At 54.7% G+C, this 15,744-nt stretch overlaps 5 protein-coding genes across 5 annotated transcripts; 3 read left to right on the top strand and 2 right to left on the bottom strand.

Moving 5' to 3' along the window:
* Positions 1–291: 291 nt before the first annotated feature.
* On the bottom strand, positions 292–3,590 carry PODANS_1_20540 (uncharacterized protein; the record flags this gene model as incomplete). The annotated part of the gene is made up of 3 exons (XM_001902975.1): positions 292–1,030; positions 1,088–3,443; positions 3,509–3,590. 3 exons carry the CDS (start codon positions 3,588–3,590, stop codon positions 292–294), a joined length of 3,177 nt encoding a protein of 1,058 aa, XP_001903010.1.
* A 1,150-nt stretch (positions 3,591–4,740) lies between these two features.
* PODANS_1_20550 (uncharacterized protein) lies at positions 4,741–7,324 on the top strand (the record flags this gene model as incomplete). Its single annotated transcript, XM_001902976.1, has 2 exons — positions 4,741–6,884; positions 6,964–7,324. The coding sequence occupies 2 exons, from the start codon at positions 4,741–4,743 to the stop codon at positions 7,322–7,324; spliced, it is 2,505 nt and encodes an 834-aa protein (XP_001903011.1).
* Positions 7,325–8,475: 1,151 nt separating this feature from the next.
* Positions 8,476–10,995, top strand: PODANS_1_20560 (uncharacterized protein; the record flags this gene model as incomplete). The annotated part of the gene is made up of 2 exons (XM_001902977.1): positions 8,476–9,307; positions 9,362–10,995. 2 exons carry the CDS (start codon positions 8,476–8,478, stop codon positions 10,993–10,995), a joined length of 2,466 nt encoding a protein of 821 aa, XP_001903012.1.
* Positions 10,996–11,495: 500 nt separating this feature from the next.
* PODANS_1_20570 (uncharacterized protein) lies at positions 11,496–12,324 on the bottom strand (the record flags this gene model as incomplete). Its single annotated transcript, XM_001902978.1, has 4 exons — positions 11,496–11,504; positions 11,648–11,807; positions 12,073–12,097; positions 12,180–12,324. 4 exons carry the CDS (start codon positions 12,322–12,324, stop codon positions 11,496–11,498), a joined length of 339 nt encoding a protein of 112 aa, XP_001903013.1.
* A 680-nt stretch (positions 12,325–13,004) lies between these two features.
* On the top strand, positions 13,005–15,278 carry PODANS_1_20580 (uncharacterized protein; the record flags this gene model as incomplete). The annotated part of the gene is made up of 5 exons (XM_001902979.1): positions 13,005–13,012; positions 13,073–13,154; positions 13,243–13,375; positions 13,431–15,008; positions 15,142–15,278. The coding sequence occupies 5 exons, from the start codon at positions 13,005–13,007 to the stop codon at positions 15,276–15,278; spliced, it is 1,938 nt and encodes a 645-aa protein (XP_001903014.1).
* Between the last annotated feature and the right edge of the window lie 466 nt (positions 15,279–15,744).

The raw sequence follows: 15,744 nt of genomic DNA on the forward strand, positions 1-15,744 counted from the left end.
TCTGTGTGGCCAAGCGTTTTCCTGGTTAGGGCTGCGGGGGCCACCAGAACAGCCACACGTGGCTAGTGCGAAAACCACACGGCGCAGTTCCAGTCCGCCAAGATTTCTTCGCAGCACACATGGCCCCCATATTATTTCTGGGCTAACTGATAAGATAAGCATCACTCGGTCTGGGTGGAATCAGGGGCAGCAATCATCACAAGTAAATGGAAGATTGTATTCTATGGATGATGAGTATTGGCAAACACTACGAAAAATTCCTTTTGAATCCCCCTTTTTTTTTTTGTTTTCTTAGAGCTTGAGTTTGCTGAACTCGGCGAGTGTCCGCTCGTAGTTCTCCTTGGCCGCCTGTGCATCGGCAAGCTTCTTCTTCTCAGTTGTTACGACAACATCACTGACCTTTTCGAAACCCTCGCGGTTGATCAGCTCCTCCTGCTTGGTAATTGCGACGGTGGTCTTCTGCAGCTTGGTGGTGATCTTCCTGATCTCGGCTGCGATATCTGTGATTTGGTCGCTGACCTGGAGAAGAACAACAATCTCGGCGTTCACGACACTAACAGCGCAGCCCTTGGGGGTGGCGGACTCCTCGATAACCTCGGTGGAAGCAATGCTCCTGCCGGAGAGGGTCTTGATGGCGTTGAGCTGCGCGCTCACCTTCTCCAAGGCGGCAGGAGTAGAAGCCACGATGAAGGCACGGCCATCACGAATGTTGTATTCAGCAGCCAACGATCTGATACCGCTAGCGCACTTGAGACCAAGCTCGTAGTCTGCGCTCTCAGCGGGGAACTCGAGAGCCGGGTCAGCCTCGGGATACGGCGCCAGGAGGATGGAAGGAGTCTCATCTCCAGCCTTCCGTGGCAGACGCTGCCAGAGCTCCTCGGTGATGAAGGGAAGCATAGGGTGCAGTAGACGCAGGCACGTATCAAGAACAAAGTAGAGGACTTGGCGGACAGAGTTGGCTTGGGCAGGGTCCGCATCTGGGCCCAGCATGCCCTTGCTGTTCTCAACGAAGATGTCGCAGAAGTCATCACTGTGTTTGGTTAGAGGCTCTGTCTGAACTTTGACCCAAGGGAAACCGTTGACTTACTAGAAGAGCGAGTACACGAGCCTGGTGGCAGTGGAGAATTGCCTGTTCGTGAGAGCCTCGTTGATGCCCTTGACGGCCGCGTTGGTACGGTGAACAATCCAGCGCTCTGGGACCGACAGAGCCGCGAGGTCAAGCTGGGCATCAGGCTTGAAGGAATCGCCAAGGTTGCCCAACACGTACTTGGAAGCTTGCCAAACCTTGTTGCAGAATCTGCGGTAGGCCGCCATGACGCGGATGTCGAAGTTAATGTCGCCACCACCGGTGGTGTACGAGAGAAGCGTGAAACGCAGAGCATCAGCGCCGCACTCTGGGATGCCGCCAGGGAACGATTGCTTCTGGTACTTGGTGGCACGCTCAACCTCGTCAGACCTGAGGTTACCTGTCAAGAGCTTCGCGTGAAGGTCCTCGAGCTTGATACCGTTGATGATGTCCAACGGGTCAATGACATTACCCAAACTCTTGCTCATCTTCCGCCCTTCGGCGTCGCGGATCAACGAGTGGCAGTACACCTCAGTGAAGGGAACCTTGCCCGTCAACTTCAGGGAGAGCATGATCATTCTGGCAATCCAGAAGAACAGAATATCCCAGCCGGATTCGAGCAGCTCGGTGGGGAAGAACTTCTTGAAATCATCCTTCTCCGTGTTGGGCCAGCCCAAGATAGCCATGGGCCACAAGCCGGAGCTGAACCAGGTGTCGAGGCAGTCAGGGTCTTGCTCGAGGGTGTAGTTCTTGCCGGGGAACAGCTCGGCAGCCTTCTCGGCGGCCTTGGCCTTGGCCTCTTCGGCATTTCTGCCAACAACCCAGGTGGCCTTGTCTGTCTCCTCGCTGTCCTCGCCTTCAAGGACAATACGGTACGCCGGGATACGGTGGCCCCACCACAACTGTCTGGAAATGCACCAGTCGGTGATGTTGTTGAGCCATTGGAAGTAGCTCTTGCGGGCACTCTCCGGGCTGATCTTGATCTCACCACTCTCAACGACTCTCATGGCATCCCTGGCCATGTCCTCCATCTTCACCCACCACTGAGGCGCCATGCGAGGCTCGATAACATCCCCACTGCGCTCGCAAATGGGGATAACCATGGCGTTGGGCTCCTTCTTGACGAACAAGCCAAGCTTAGCCAACTCCTCGACAACCGTGTAACGGGCGTTGAATCTCTTCTGGCCCTGGAACATAGCGCCGTTCTCGTTGATCAAGCCGTCTTCGGTAAGGACGTTGATGAACTCAAGCTTGTGGGCGACGCCGAGCTTGTAATCGTTGAAGTCGTGCGCGGGGGTGAGCTTGACAGCACCAGTGCCGAATTCTGGGTCAACGTAGGAATCCTCGACGATGGGCATCAACCTCCGGGTGAAGGGATGACGGGCGTGCTTTCCGACAAGGTGTGCGTAGCGGGCATCACCGGGGCTGACAGCGATACCGCTATCGCCCAACATTGTCTCGGGACGTGTGGTGGCAACAGTGATGAACTCGTCTGACCCCTCAATTGGGTACTTGAAGTATGTGAGGACACCGAACTCAACCTTTCTGTCATAGCCGGGCACGTCAATCATGGTGCGCCCGGTGATATCCTTGTTGATGACCTCCAAGGTGCTGAGGGCGGTGCGAAGATGAGTGGACCAGTTAACCAAGCGGTTGGACCTGTAGATGAGACCCTCATCGTGAAGAGTGACAAACGCCTCCATAACGGCGGCAGTCAGGTTCTCGTCCATGGTGAAGGCCTCGCGGCTCCAGTCCATGGAGCCACCCATGAGTCTCTGGGCATTGTTGATGCGCTCATGGTATTCCCCCTTCCACTCCCACACGCGCTTTGTGAACTCCTCGCGGCCGAGATCGTGGCGCGTCTTCTTCTCTCTCTTGTACAGCATCTTTTCGACAACGGACTGAGTGGCGATACCGGCGTGATCGCAACCCGGGACCCAGAGTGTGCTGAGGCCCTTCATCCGGTTCCATCGAATAAGTGTATCTTGGAGAGAGTTGGCGAGAGCATGGCCGCAGTGAAGCGCACCAGTGACGTTCGGGGGCGGCAGGGCAATGACGAATTTGCCAGCATCAGGGGTTCGGGGCTCTTGAGGCTTGAAGTAGCCGCTCTTCTCCCACCATGAATACCATGACGACTCGACGGCCTGGGGGTTGTATGCTGAGAAGTGTGGGTGATCGAAGGGCTGGATCTTCTTCTTCTCGCCAGCTAGGGTCTCGTCCTTGTAGGGGGGAAGGACAGGAGTCTCGGCCTTCTTCGCCTTGGGCTTCGGGGCTTCGGCAGGCTTGTCACCGGCTTGTTGCTGTTGCTTCAGCTTGGCGGCAGCTTGCTTCGCAGCGAATTTGGCAGCCTTTTCGGCTTTGGCCTTCTCCTTGGCCTCTTTGGGCATGTCAGAATATGATCAAGGAAACGACAATGGCGGCGCTCGGCGGATCTAGACTCACCATTTTTCTTTGGCGCAGGCGCATCGGGAGCGGCGGCCGGGGTGGTCGCCGGCGCGGGGGCTTTAGCAGCTTCGTCGGCCATTTTGGATAGTCGGTACGCTGAGGAGTGATAGGTTCGAGATTCTGGACGGAAAGAAGCCAAGGATGCTTTGAGCAGCGAGTTCCGTGTCGAACTAACCAGTCGCCACGACGAGCTCAGCATCCAGGCTCAGCGGGGGGGTCAATTGAGTATTAAGAGGGGCGGCAGCGTGACTCTTAACGGGGGGCCTTTCATGTTGGCTGCAGGCTCTTTTTCCATATGCAAAAAAAGGTGGGGTTCCGGCGAGGATTCAACGTGAGTCAGTTGCGACTTGAACCATACCGTACAGAACCCTAACCCGTGTGTAGTTTTGCTTCTCTGTTGCTTTCCGCCACTACTACCCCGCGCGACCTGGCCCCAACTTTGTCTCCCAACACACAAGGCTGGCCGTCGAGTGATTCTGGAACAAATTGTAACATGGACCCCTTTTTTTTATTTTTCCAACATGACCTCCTCAAGCGAAGTTCCAAATGCCCAAGCATTCAAGCTTCTCTTACCACAAGTTGAGAATCCCGTCCACCTGTGTGAGTCCTTACTGATAAGTGCATAGCACAGCCCGTTGCTCCACCCCGGATTACTCAAGCAATGAGTATTCTTGCTGACTCTTTTGTGAGGCTTGTAGATTGCAATCCAACACAGAACTGTTGGAGATATGTAAAAATTCGAGAATCAGAGGCACGTGCCGTCAAAAAGGCGACCATCAAGGAAGGAATGCGGGGAATGCTTGCAAGACAGGTTGCCCCACGTACAATTCAGCAGCTGTTCCCGGTCCTATCCGCTGCGAGTGAGTCCGCTTGACCCACGCCACTTTCCAGCTCTCCCTTACCAAGACTGGCCGCTACCCTGTAACTCTAATGCTCTTATCGCTCATTGATTATCTCGTCATCTACAACAACATCAACCCGTGCTCAGCCTTCACCCCCTTTCCCGCCCACCTCGGTCGCCTTGCCTTTTCCTCCTTAACGTGCTCCCTTGACGCCAGTGTTATTTCCCAGGGCTACAGCGGATGACTACCTAGGCGCGCCACGACGCGACGGCTCAAGCTCGCCCGACCCAACGTCCCAACTGCAGCTTGTTTCTAAGCCCTACGCAAGTCCTGGTCAAGAGCAGGCCAGACGCCTCCTTGCGGCCGCTTGCGCTGTGATCATCTACGATGCGACCTCCACGGATCGCGATACTAGTTCTTTTCTTCTCCGCGTCGCTCTTCCTCGTGTGCAGGGCCATCAGTTCCCTCCGCCATCCCAACGCCGCCCCCGCCGTGACACCATTGACGACCCGGAAATCGTCATTCCGGAGCTTCTTCTCCTTCACTGCGCCGTTCTCGCTCTTCCCTCCCAATGCTGCTATAAGCCTGTTCGATGATAATAGTACCTTCTTTGCTGCGCGACCGGCTGCCTTTGGGCCTATCCTCCCTGCCGACGGCCTGAGCGGGCAACTATGGATAGGAAGTGGATTTGCTGAAGATCATCTCCAAGAGGGCGAGGTTGGGGGCGAGCTCGGCTGCAGCGATCTCCCGGGCTGGGAGGATGGGAGACCTAAACTGTCGATCAAAACCACTGTACATGGGTCCGCAGCCTCAAAGTCAGGGCCCGCTGCACTGAACACCAAAAGTACAAAGCGTGATCCTTTGGGCGCAGGGATTCCAGCGGACGGAAAATCTTTAGAAAGGCGTCACGATGGGACCGACGACTACCTTCACCAGGAACTTGACCAGACTCGCAGCCCCTACAGCGAAGGCTCGGTGGTCTCAGCGTCAAGTCATGCCGATATCCAATCCATGCAGGAGACGGCAGAAATTACGGGCAAGATCACATTGCTGAGCAGAGGTGGTTGTGGGTTCCTGGAGAAGGTCAAGTGGGCGCAGCGCCGCGGTGCGATCGGGGTGATTGTCGGAGATAATGTGAAAGGGGGTCCGTTGATCCAGATGTTTGCGAGGGGCAATGTCGATAATGTCACAATCCCCTCGATTTTCACATCGCAGACGACCGCCATGCTACTGTCATCACTCGCGCAACCAGGCAGTTTCATCGAAGATATTCTAGACGAGAACGGAAACCCGATCTTGAAAGTACAGCACTCCAGCAAGCCTGGGGTCAATAAGCAAACCAAAGCGGCCGATACAGGTGCGGGCCATAGACCCAAATCTGGCCCTCACGCCCAGGGGGTCAAAACTGCGTCGTTCCAGGATGCCTCGGCCCCTGCGGTCAAGAAGTCACGCTCGACACGCAGGAGCTGGATCTCCCGTCTGTTCTCCTGGGGGGATAGTGGAAGCAAAGGGTCAGAGCAGAGCCGGCCGCCAAGCAGTGGTCGTCTGAACTGGGTCGCAGCTGACGAGTGGAGCGACGAAAGCATCAGACTCCTCCAACCAAGTGCGGATAAGGGTAACAAGAATGGAGCGGGTGGTCTTGCGTCCTCTGAGGAGGACAAGTCGCCGGGTGATGGTTTTCAGATAGGTGTACAAGACTGGCGTGACCCCGATCTTGTTAGGTCTTCCGAGGAGGACGAGGAAGATCGGCCGGCGCCGGAAAACCAGTCCACCAACAAGGAGTCTAGTGGTTTGAGAGGTGGCAGTATCACGCCAGGTAGTGGCGAGTATGTCCCTGGAGACTCACATGGCCATCGTTCTGGAAAGTCTGGTTCTTCCTCGGAAAGCTCCAGTGGGCTTATTTATAAGCTCTTCGGGGACGACGCTGAAGAGCAATCTGCCACAGAGGAGAGCTCAAGACCGTCGCCGGGAAGCTTGGGGAACAAAGACGACGGCAATGTGCGGGAAGGCTTGTGGGTCACGATCACTCCTACCGGCAGTGCCAGTCCATTCTTTGACACCCTGTTGGTCCTGGTGATCAGCCCCTTGATTACCCTCACGGTTGTGTACACGCTTCTTATCTTGCGAGCTAAGTATAGAAGGCGGAGATGGAGAGCACCCAAGGCTGTGGTCGATCGGTTGCCGGTACGGACCTACCGCACAGTTGCGCCATCGTCCAGCCAATCATCCAGGACGCCGTCGCCCAACAGCTCCTCACCTACAACACCCCTGTTGCAAGGACATTCGAGATCGCGGCCCCGGTCTCGGACCACCACTGGCGTGCCTGAGCCTTCGGATCTTTTGAGGGCTGATAACGCTTTGCAGGCCGGGCGATCATCTTCACCAGACAACACCCGGGTGCATGGTGCCAGTCAATGGAAGAAGTACATGGGAAGACAGAGCGAATGTGTGATTTGTTTGGAGGAATACGTGGACGGCGTCAGCAAGGTCATGAGCCTGCCTTGTGGCCATGAGTTCCATGTGGACTGCATGTGAGTGGATCTCAAGTCACAAACTAGACGACGTGAAAATTCACAAATTTGACGACGTGTTTACTGATTTTTGTCACAGCACACCATGGCTCACCACCAGACGGAGAACTTGCCCGATATGCAAAAATGATATCGTCAAGTCTCTGGCTCGTGGTTCGCCATCAAGCCCACACTACGAGCCGTATCATGACGACAGCGAGTACACTCGTCCTGAACCTTCCAGCTTCGTGAGCTCCAACACTGGATCGTATTCCTCCAACCGCTTGTCAGACGTGGAGGAAGGAAGAGAGGCTCTTGCGCGAGTACAGAGAGAGATACATGAGGTGAGATGGTATGACTTCATGGCGCACCTACTAAGGGGCGAGCCCGGACAGGCATTTTTGAATCGGCACGAGAACCGGCGTTTTGCGGCCGACGACCGTGAAGAGAGCCGCCTGTAATACAGCATGGTGATAGTGGCATCCGTTGTTTTTTTGAAGAGATTTCGCATTTTTGGCTGGCGCACTTGGGGTGGGAGGTCATTTTCATGGGCGTTGGGCAAGGGGCCGAACACCTGGGATTGTTCAAAACCGACACTCGCTCTTTTACATACACAACTTTGATACCTCTTTTCGTTTTTGACCTGATAAATTTTATCTTTACTCTGATACGTACTTGGAATGTACGAGGAGCCCAGGGAAGGGGGGGGGGAGGGGGTTGGGGTTTTCATTGGAAGCGGCCAGTTACAGGATCCCATCAGACATGGCAGAGTGAACTCACTAGGATTATACCCCCACAAGGCTTAGACACTTGGATAGCTGTAGCTTTCATTTCACAAAGAACTTTTTCTCTTCACTTCTACATCATATCTCCTCTGGCCTCTTTCGATCTCCTGGGACATGGCTGGCGGCTGCTCAGGATGAATCTCGCTGTCCTATGAGAAGATAAAATACAGGGACAGCCAAGACGGTTGAGGCAATAATCTTATGTTCAATAAACAAATATGAAGTGCACAAAAAAAGATGAAGATCATCATGTTTTGCATAATGTGCTGATGTGTATTCTCTCCCAGGTAGATACTGAGTATGAAGTGGGCTTATCTTATCACAGCACACGCTCACCCACACTCCTTCCACAGCGCCCAACGCGTTCATTGCAACTTCTCACCTTCAACATCAGGTAAGTCAGCGAGCGCTTTCCATTTCTCCAGATTTTGACATGGAAAATGAGCTAACAATGGAACAGAGGAGAATTCTATCACTTCAAAACGTATCGAAAAGCTGGTAGTCCGTCGTCTTGTAGCAGACGGGAACAGATTGCATGGTCGAATCTCAAATCTCAATTCACCCCGCCACAGCGCCCTCACCCACTGAGAGGATCAGGGGCCGTGCACAGCACAGCACACAACATCAACGTCAACATCAACGTCAACATCAACGTCAACATCAACGTCAACGTCAACGTCAACGTCAACATCAACATCAACACCACCCGTGTCAACCAACCCCCAAACCCCAAACCCCAAGCGTTCTGAACCTATCCAAACCCCAAGCGTTCTGAACCTATCCAAACAACAACAACAACCCCCTTCGAGGGGCACACCAGACCCATCATGGCCCGCTTCCTCACCCCGGCCAAAATCGGCCTCCTGGCCCTCATCGAGCTCTACGTCGAAGGCGCGGTCCCAAACGAAGGGATCATCCCAGTGATCAACTTCCTCGCCTCCAACCTCATCGACTGCGACCTCTCGACTGCCCAATCCCCCAACAACAACAGCAACAACAATAAGAATCTCACCCCTGCCGACCGCTGGAAAAAAGCCGAGTCCACCCTCCGGCTTGTAACCTCGATCAAAGATTTCGAGACGTTGCTTTCCCCGCTGGCGGCAGCGGATAAACTCCCCGGCCGTCGGCTCTGGGATCGGTTTTTGGAGAAGTTGTGGGGGCTAGACAGTTTGCACAAGCTGCATGAGTTTTTTGCGGCGATACCGGGGTTGTTGTGCAGGACGAAGGAGGAGCTGAGGAGGTTGGGGCTGGAGGACGAGGAGGGGGGGTTGGGGGGGAGGACGAGGTTGGGGAGGAATAGTCCCTTTGGGGCGTTTGTCAGGAGGGCACATGTCGAGTTTGTGAGGTTGAAGTTTGAGAGGGTGATGGAGTTGTGGAGGGTTTTTGTGAGGTATCGGCAGCCGACGGCGGGGTACTGGGCGAGGAGGCATCCGCAGCATGGGGGGAGGTTAAGTTTTGATCAGGTTTTGACGGAGGGAGAAGGGGAGTGGGGACAGAAGGAGACGGGTGAGCTGGCGGTAGTGGCGTATGGGAGGATGTTGTTGCCAGCGGTTGGGCTGTTGGCAAGGGGGGAGGGGGGGATGGAAGGGGGGGAGACGTTGCCGGTGAGCAGCGATGATGTGGAAGGATTATTGGAGTTTCAGATCGAGCAGATACAGAGTGAGTTTGTTTCTCTGATGGGGGTGGAACGGGAGCATGACTGACACCATGTAGAGTATGGCAACAGGATACCGCCACAGATCAGAGACCGGTTCAGGAACTTCTTGAAGGGAAGTCATACGGTGCCGAGTTTATCGCACTACCTCAACTTCTCGGACGCCTGGCGGTCAGGGGACTTTCCGACATCTTTCGACTACCTTCATCGATATTTCGACTACACTATGCAGAACCGAGATCGACTGTTCTATCAGTACGCCTTGATGAACCTCGCTATTGTTCAGTCCGACTTTGGCTGTCACAAGGAAGCCGTGGCAACCATGCTGGAGACAGTATCAACGGCTCGGGAGAACAGGGACACGACATGTCTCAACTTTGCTCTAAACTGGTTCTTCCACTTCGGCAGGGCACACCCCCATCTTGTCAGAGAACTCGAAAACAACAGCATGCTTGGCAGCGGAAAGGAGACTCTCGCCTTCCTCCGAGTCAAGGCCAAAGAAACAGGCATGTGGATCCTCTGGAGTTCGGCCCTCCAGAGCGAAGCCAAGCTCTGCCTGGCCAACGGCGAAAGTGTCGCCGTTGCCTTCGAGCACATGGTGCGATCCTCCCAACTGATCGTCGAGCGCAACATGAAGACCATGATGGGCGCCCAGATCTCGATGGCTATCGCCATGTGGGACCGCCTCGGGCTTTCCAGCATGGCCTCGATGGCATGCCAGGTCTTCCTCAGCTGCCACGCGAGAAACTCGGTCTTTGACGACGAGCTGAAGATCACCTGTCGTCTAGCCGGGCTTCTCGCCGGCAAGGGGAAATACGAAGAGGCGTTTGCCATGCTCGAGTCCCTTGATCAGAACTCGCTGCGGTCAGCGAGGCCAAATCAATACTGGCACCTCTACCGCGGCCTCTTGAAGCTTCGTCGGGACCTGCACAGGAACAACCTCCCTGCCGTCGACACCCTGCTGGCTCAGCTCCTCCAAACTGGCCCCGAGGACGCAGAACCGGACACCGTCTTCATCATCGACACCCTCCATATCGAGGCTCTGGTCCGCCACAGGGACTTTGACGGCGCCTTTACCAAAATCGACAACATGATGGCCAATCTCGGAGAAAACAACCGCGACGTTGCCCTCCGCATTCGTCTCCTCATCGCCAAGGCCCACCTCTTTGACGAGATCAACCGCCCAGAAAAGGGCTTCACAATAGCGATGCGGGCCACCTCGATGGCCTGGCGGGCGCTGAACATCCCGCTTCTGTGGCAGGCCGTCGGCGCTCTGGCCAACGTTTTGAACTCACTGTCGGAGTTCTCGGCTGCGGCGCAGCTGTTGCTTTCGGTGCTGCCGAGGGTGCTGGAGACCGATGTCTCGTTCACAGCGGGGACGTTGTATAACCTCTTGGCGGACGCGAGGATGGGGCAGGCGGGGCAGTTTTTTTGTGCGGCTGTTTCGGACGAGTCGACGGAGCTGGAGAGGCAGAGGGGGAGGAGGAGGCAGAGGGAGATGATGATGAGGGCGCATGCTGCGCTGGAGAGCGCGTACAAGTATTTCGAGAGGGTGGAGGAGGTGGAGAAGCAGGCGGAGGTGCTGGCTAAGATGGCGACGGTGATGAGGGGGTTGGGGGATGAGGGGGTGAGCGAGGGGTATGCGGCCAGGTATTTGAGTTTGAGGAGGGAGGTGGAGAGGGCCAATGGATAGACAGGGGATTGTATGTGAAAATACTGAGAGGGAAGCGAGGCATGTCAGATAAACAATGAAGAACGAAATGTATCATAGAGCTATAATCAGCCTAGACAGGGATATGCTAGTTTGGCCGCAAAAAGCTCTATCCTTGAGCTCAAGCTCAAGCTCAAGCCTACTCCCCTCATTGAATTGACTTTGTGGTGTTGACTCACGGGCAGATATGTTTGTTTGGATGAACTGGCGGGAAACAGAGAAGGTTATGCATCCCCGAGACAGAGAAACTGATTTCTTGACTTGACACTATGAGTAGGAAACAATGCATGTACCGTGTTCAGCTTTGTCAGGGTATGCTCCCTCTTCTTCTTCTTCTTCTTCGACTCCGCACTTCTCTTGAATGGTCTGCCTTCGTCGTTCTCTACAATATACACCGGGGTTGACCTGTCCATATCTCCAGGTTGCGTCGAGGTCAAGAGCACATTTAGGCCTCCTTGTCCTTATTGTGGTAGTTGACCTTGTCATTCCAGCTGCGAGGATGTCATGTTAGCATTACAGGCTTGACTTGGATGCCGTCATTGTTTATAGGTATACATACAACAGGGTCTAGAGGTATATGTTAGTAAGTCTGGTCTGGAGAAAAAGGCGGGTCAAAGGGGGGGGTAAAACATACCTTGTCACCATCGCCCCACTGGTAGTTGCGGGTGCGGATGTTCTGGTAGGGGTACTCGACACGCTCCTCAAGAGGGGGCATGTGAGACCAGTGCTCCCAATGCTCGTTCCAGAGGTTGTAAGCGTTGAGGGAAGCGAGGATGAGGGCGGGAGGGACGGTGCTGCGGGCGGTTGTGTGGTTAGCTTGGTGGTACGTCATGGCTGTTGTTTTGTTTCTCCTGATATTGTGATTTCATGCGTCCCCCGATCTCCAGCTCCCCGACCATGGCTCGCTCTGACTCCTCCTCGTCTTCCAGTTCGTTTCCACCAGTTGTTCTGATATCTGGGAACTGTTTCTGATATCCGGGAGCTGTTCCAACACCCTGAGGGCGACATGAAAACCACGCATTCGGCGGCGACAATAGAGGGGCTTCGGGAGAGTCATACTAGAGGGAGATCTTGCGCCAGAGCTCTGTTGAAACCTTGTTAGCTATCTCGGACCACCAATTGAGTTCCGGGGGGGTAGCCGAGGGTATCGCAGGAGGTACACTCACCGGTGGTGCCCTTGGCGTGCTCCTTGACGTGACGGCGCTCACGGACGAAGGCGTTCTCGCCGGCGTGCTCGGTGCTGGCAAGGCGGCGCTGGGTCTGGTTGCGCAGCTGGGCGGCGAACCGCATAACCTGGCGCTGGGCAATCATGGTGAGTGGCTGGTGGGTTGGGTGCCGTTCAACGAAAGGGGGGGGGGGGGGGGTTCGTGGTGGTTTTTTCGAAGATGAAGCAATTAACCCGCTTCTCGTTGCTGTTGGCCTGGGGTAAGGTCAAAGTCCAATCAGCTCATTTTCGGCTGCTCCTCGGGTTTGTGGCGGTGGTCCGTGCTTTCCGGAGCTCTCTCTCGCTGGGGTGCCAAGACCGGTGACATAATTTCCACTTTGACATCTGAAAGCCGGTCATGTGACCTCGCGCGTCCACGCCACGCCACGCCACGCCACGCCACGCCACGCCACGCCACGCCACGCCAGTCACGACTTTTGGGTGGCAGACCATCTTCAACAGGTGTGAGTTGACGATTTCAAAGAAACAGAGAGAGATGGGATGAACAGGTATCTTATCAATTAAAATTGCCTGTAAATCTCTTCATAGTGAAGGGAAAACCCCTACCACCGCAGTCGTGCCCCCCCGAATTTCCTCTTTTGCTTCGCCTTGTTCAAGTTCGCCCCATCGACCGGTGAATGCAACATCTCTGATTCCCCCACTGGATTGTATCTCTGGCGCCCGTTCTCTCCGGTTCAAGTTCCCAGTCGTTACACCAAATAACCTAGATCTTGGCGTTGGTGCATGCCAATCATCTGAGTGTCGAGATGCCACTTCGAATCACGTCATGGAATGGTAAGCTACCGTCTCTCCAATTCCACCAGTTTCTGGTTCGGTCTAACATCATATACATAGTCAATGGCATCAGGTTTGCACCCGCCTAGTTGAGCCTGCGTGTGGAGATCGCTTGTCTGACCAGCTCCAGAAATCCATTCGGGTATGAGCCATGGCGCGCAAACCGCACCTATCAGGTAGGAGCTGTGGTGCTGCTCTGGCAGAGGTTCAAAGAAACTGACGGACTGTAGGCAATGTTCGACACGCTGGAGGCAGACATTGTTGTCGTGCAAGAGGCCAAGATCCAGCGCAAGGACCTGCAGGATGACATGGTCTTGATTCCAGGATGGGATGTCTACTTCAGCCTCCCCAAGCATAAGAAGGGTATTTCTTCCCTTCTTTATGTCCTGTTTTGGCTTGGTTTCTGAATCTCTCTCAGGCTATTCTGGAGTTGCCATTTACACTCGTTCTTCCAAGTGCGCTCCCATCCGCGCCGAGGAAGGCATCACCGGCATCCTCTGCCCACCAAACTCCTCCACAACTTTCAGAGACCTTCCAGAAGACCAACAGATCGGAGGTTATCCGAGACCAGGACAGCTTTCCGGCGAAGTTGACGAAGCCACACTTGACTCTGAGGGCCGCTGTGTCATCCTGGAGTTTCCAGCTTTTGTTCTCGTAGGAGTCTACAGCCCAGCAACCCGAGACGAATCACGAGACGAGTTCCGCCATGCTTTCACTGAAGCCATGGACGTCAGAGTACGCAATCTTGTCGCGATGGGAAAGGAGGTGGTTCTTACCGGTGATCTCAACATCATTCGCTCAGAATTGGACACGGCCGGTCTGGTCGAACAATTACGAAAGGAAGAAGTGAGTCTTGATGACTTCTTCTCCAGTCCGTCCCGCCGCTTTCTCAACCAAATAGTATTTGGGGGACGTGTGGTTGGGACAAGAGACGAGGGCCGTGAGGAAGCTGTTCTATGGGACCTCTGCAGGGAATTCCATCCCACCCGTACCGGAATGTACACTTGCTGGGATACTCGGAAAAATTGCAGGCCGGGGAACTTTGGGAGCCGGATTGATTACGTTCTCTGCAGCTCTGGAATCAAGGACTGGTTCATCGACGCCAACATCCAGGAGGGTCTTCTCGGTTCTGACCACTGCCCAGTCTATGCCACCATGGGCGATACTGTCAGTCACAACGGCACGACGGTTCCCATTACCGATGTCATGAACCCCACGGGCATGTTCAAGGACGGCGAACGGCAACGAGAGTGGACCATCAAAGATGCCCTCCCAACTTCGGCAAAGCTGATACCAGAATTTAGCAACCGACGGAGCATCAAGGACATGTTCTTCAAGAAGCCTAGAGCGACGATCAAGCCAACGACAGCAACAGCCATGCCTGGCGGTCAAGACCCACCTCCTCTCACCATTACCATCTCTACGGGCCCTGAGAAAGACTCTTGGGCCCAGGGCGATCTGGCCTCCTCACAGCCATCGAGTCAAGTCACAGCACCCCCAAGCTCAGGCAGCACACTTCTGGCCTCTCCGCAAAAGCCACCAGCGAAACGCCTAGCAGTCGCTTCCCCTGCTAAAAGACCACAGAAGAAGGGAAAGGTCACACTTGCGAAAGAGCCGTCCAAGACTGGTGCGAGTGCCTCCCAGGGCACGCTGAAAAGCTTCTTCAAGCCCAAGACACCCGTTCCCAGCCCAAGCCAGGAGCCAACTGGCACGGACAACACAGCCTCGGCCACAGCAGATATTTCTACAGCTTCAGAGTTGCTACCAGCAGAATTACCCCCTGAAATCCAAAGCCCCAACCAATCTTTGAAAGGGAGCGCCGAAAGCTCTGCCAAGGAAACGCCCCTGACGACCGTCCCAACTGACGACAAGGTCTTTGATCCTATTGAGAACAAAGCCTCCTGGTCTAAGCTCCTTGGCAAGCGCGTCGTCCCAAAGTGTGAGCATGGCGAGGATTGCGTATCGAGGATAACGAAGAAGCCGGGGGTCAATTGTGGTGTGTTCTTCCCCCTCATCCCTTCTCTGCCCACTGCTTGTTCGTTTGTCTCTCTGATGTCTGAACTTTGCCCCCGTCATCGTCGATCATGTCTTTTCTGTGATGAAGCTGACCACGATGTTTGCTGCAACAGGCCGGTCCTTCTTCATGTGCGCCCGTCCCACGGGTCCGTCTGGCAAGAAGGAGGACGGGACGACGGAATTCTGCTGCAAGACCTTCATCTGGAGCAGCGAGTGGAAGCCTAGCTCTTCGGCGTCGTTGTCTGGCTAGTGGTCTCAGAACAGTGGTGTTGATCTGCATTTTGCTACTCGACGGCTACTTGGGGATTTTGGAACGGGGAGTTTGGGCGTTGAATGATAGGAAAAAGGATGATGGGGATGATACATATTAGCATGTGGCATGGCATCTACCATGATCTGGCTATCTTTTGCGTCACGAGCACGTTGCTTTGGCTTGGGGAAGAAGACAGGCAGTGGGAAGAGAGGAGGAGTTGGCAGACTGAAGGGAAGTGCCAAAGAGGCAGTTGGCCTAGAACAAGGGTAATCGAGCTACTTGCTTGATCCAGACGGTATCAGGCGCTGTCCATTTTGCCCGTCTAGCTTAGCCCCAATGACAACTCTTGGTTTGTGCATGCTCGGGTTTCCGACATTGGATATGGCCTGCGAGGAAACGGCAGTTTGACAATGAAGAGTCAGTGTGAGGAGAATAGTTGTTTTCTATGGTGATGATCTGTTCC

Source organism: Podospora anserina, chromosome 1 (genome assembly GCF_000226545.1).
Source record: "Podospora anserina S mat+ genomic DNA chromosome 1, supercontig 5".
Taxonomy (NCBI): domain Eukaryota; kingdom Fungi; phylum Ascomycota; class Sordariomycetes; order Sordariales; family Podosporaceae; genus Podospora; species Podospora anserina.